Source organism: Mus caroli, unplaced genomic scaffold, assembly GCF_978045245.1.
Source record: "Mus caroli unplaced genomic scaffold, Mus_caroli_1 scaffold_9, whole genome shotgun sequence".
NCBI classification, from domain to species: domain Eukaryota; kingdom Metazoa; phylum Chordata; class Mammalia; order Rodentia; family Muridae; genus Mus; species Mus caroli.
In genome coordinates, this window is record NW_028227264.1 from 129,689,701 (window position 1) to 129,692,493 (window position 2,793).

Sequence of the window (2,793 nt, forward strand, 5' to 3'; positions counted from 1 at the left end):
TTGAGTCCTAATTTCCAGCTGAGGTGTATACTAAGAGGAACAGTAGAATCTTGACTGTATACCTACATTCTTATTTACTAAAGACAATTTTGTGGGCTTTTTTTATCTAAAGAATTGACCTTGGGCAGTTTAATTTTCAAGACATGGTGATGTAGTTGTTCATGACCACTAGGACTCTTAAGAAATGTACTTTTTGCCGGACGTGGTGGCGCACGCCTTTAATCCCAGCAATCGGGAGGCAGAGGCAGGCGGATTTCTGAGTTCGAGGCCAGCCTGGTCTACAAAGTGAGTTCCAGGACAGCCAGGGCTACACAGAGAAACCCTGTCTCGAAAAACCAAAAAAAAAAAAAAAAAAAAAAAAGAAATGTACTTTTTTTTTCTCACTTTTATACCCACTGCAGTAAATGATTCATTTTTCTGGAATGATTTACAGGAAATGAAATTAGCAATTATTAAGATAAAGATGGTAAAGTTGGCCATAAAAAGAGTACAGTGGCCACACTGCTACAAACATCAGAGTGGCTGCATGGAAGAGTAGAGAACTGAAACAAGTAAACTGAAGAATGCAGAAAGCTGTGCTGTTTCCTTTTATGAGAGTAGATAAAGGTGAGTCTGATGTATAGATACCAAATATTTCCAGATTGAGATGGATATTAGTACACAGTAACTAGAATAGGCAGAGGGAATAATTTATTGTGTACCTTCATATTATATGGGTGTGCATTGGTTTAAAATGATTGTATAATAGAGTTTTCTTATATATATTATTTACAAAAACTAACAGAGGAAGAATTAGTAAGAGCATTGTATTTGATTTTTATTTAACACATAGAAATTTCTCCAATTCAAGATACAAATTAATAATAAATAGAAGAATACCTATCTTGGGTTACCATCTCTTTCAAAATTTAGACATTGTAATTTAATATACCAATTGGTACAAGATAATGATACCAAATAATTTTAAAGCAATATATCTTCTAAATAAGTTTTAAAAATTAATATTCTCCATTAATGTGCTCCTACAAGAGAATATTTTTCAGCAAAATTGCAGTTACGTGAAATAATTTATTACACTGTCATAGGAATCTTAAACATTTTCTTGGCCAACTTTTCAAGCTTCATCATGAGTAATCTTTCTTAGAAAACTATTTTATTTTTCAAATACTAAAATTTTAATTTGTTATGAAAACTTCAATTATTTTATGTAATAATTAGCTTTTCTCTGCAATGTCCAAAATAGCTTAATAATTTGTTAAATCTAGCAAATTTCAACTGAATAGAACATAAAAAACTACAAGAAGGGAAATTATCTATACACATGTTATTTACTAATCTCATTTTGAGAAGGTACTCACACTTTCTAGTTAGGAGGATATATAGAACTAAAAGATTATGTGGACATCTGGAGAGGACAAACTTAATGTGCCCTAAACACTCAGTAAGTGAAATGGCTCTGATCACAAACAATGCAATTGAGACCTGCTGTCTATTTTACTCCTGATGTTTCAACAGCATGTCTAAACATTGTCTCATTGTTTTGTAGAAAACAAAATCTATGAAGCACATGTTTGAAAGCTTCTTTCACCTGTTTGTTCCTTAGGGTGTAAATGAAAGGGTTTAGCAAAGGGGCCACAGAAGTATTAAGCACAGCTACACCTTTATTTAAGGTCACCCTCTCCTTGGCTGATGTTTTCATATACATGAAGATACAACTCCCATAAGTAATGGAAACAACAACCATGTGGGAGGAACAAGTAGAAAAGGCCTTTCTCCTCTGTTGAGCTGAAGGGAACTTTAGGATGGTTTTGATGATGAGTATGTAGGAGAGAATCACTAAGATCAAGGTAATGACAAGTGTCATGACAGCTAAGGCAAAAGCCATCAATTCTATGAAATGTGTGTCTGTGCAAGACAGCTGCAGAACAGGGGAAGTGTCACATAGGAAGTGGTCTATTGTTTTGGAGGCACAGAAATCCAGTTTGAGTCCTAAGAGCAAAGGGGGGAAGATGACTAAGAACCCAGTCACCCAGCAGCTGAGGACTAGTAGGTGGCACATTTTGCTATTCATGATGATGGGGTAGTGCAGTGGTCTGCAGATGGCTACATAGCGATCATAGGACATGGCAGCCAGGAGGTAGAACTCTGTGGCCCCTAGTAAGAAAAAGAAGAATAGTTGAGCTGCACAAGCATTGTAGGAAATTGTTCTGTCTCCTGAGAGAATGCTCATCAGGAACCTGGGAATGCACACTGTAGTGAACCCAATTTCTAAGAAAGAGAAATTCCGAAGGAAGAAATACATTGGAGTCTTGAGATGGGGATCCAGCAGGGTGAGAAGTATGATCACTAAGTTTCCCATCACACTTAAGATGTAATTAAAAAACAGAAACAGGAAAACCAGAATTTGTAGCTGAGGGTCATCTGTCAGTCCAAGCAAAATGAACTCTATCTTCACTGATTGGTTCTTCATTTCTTTTTCATTCTAACAAATCTATAAAAGATATTAAACTTAAATCACATCTAGAAAAACATATTTCTTCTTTCATAGCCATAAAATTTAATATTAATAATCCTAATCAATGAAAAAATATTTTAAGCAGCAAGTTTCAGTTCTTAGGAACATTTCCTCATCCACATTACTTGACTGACAAGAACTCATATTCTTCTCATGTTCAGATGTGAGTCAACACCTGTTCTGATTAGTGGAGGCATGTTAGTCATTTGAAACATGGGTTTTCAGTTTCAATAGTGTTCATTTCATGAGTTTTTTTTCAAATATTTTAATGACTTATT

General features: G+C 34.9%; 1 protein-coding gene across 1 annotated transcript; it reads right to left on the bottom strand.

Annotated features, from left to right (window-relative positions):
• Positions 1–1,489: 1,489 nt before the first annotated feature.
• On the bottom strand, positions 1,490–2,476 carry LOC110288324 (olfactory receptor 6C6-like). Its single transcript, XM_021154702.1, has one exon. The coding sequence runs from the start codon at positions 2,468–2,470 to the stop codon at positions 1,490–1,492; it is 981 nt and encodes a 326-aa protein (XP_021010361.1). The 5' UTR covers positions 2,471–2,476.
• Between the last annotated feature and the right edge of the window lie 317 nt (positions 2,477–2,793).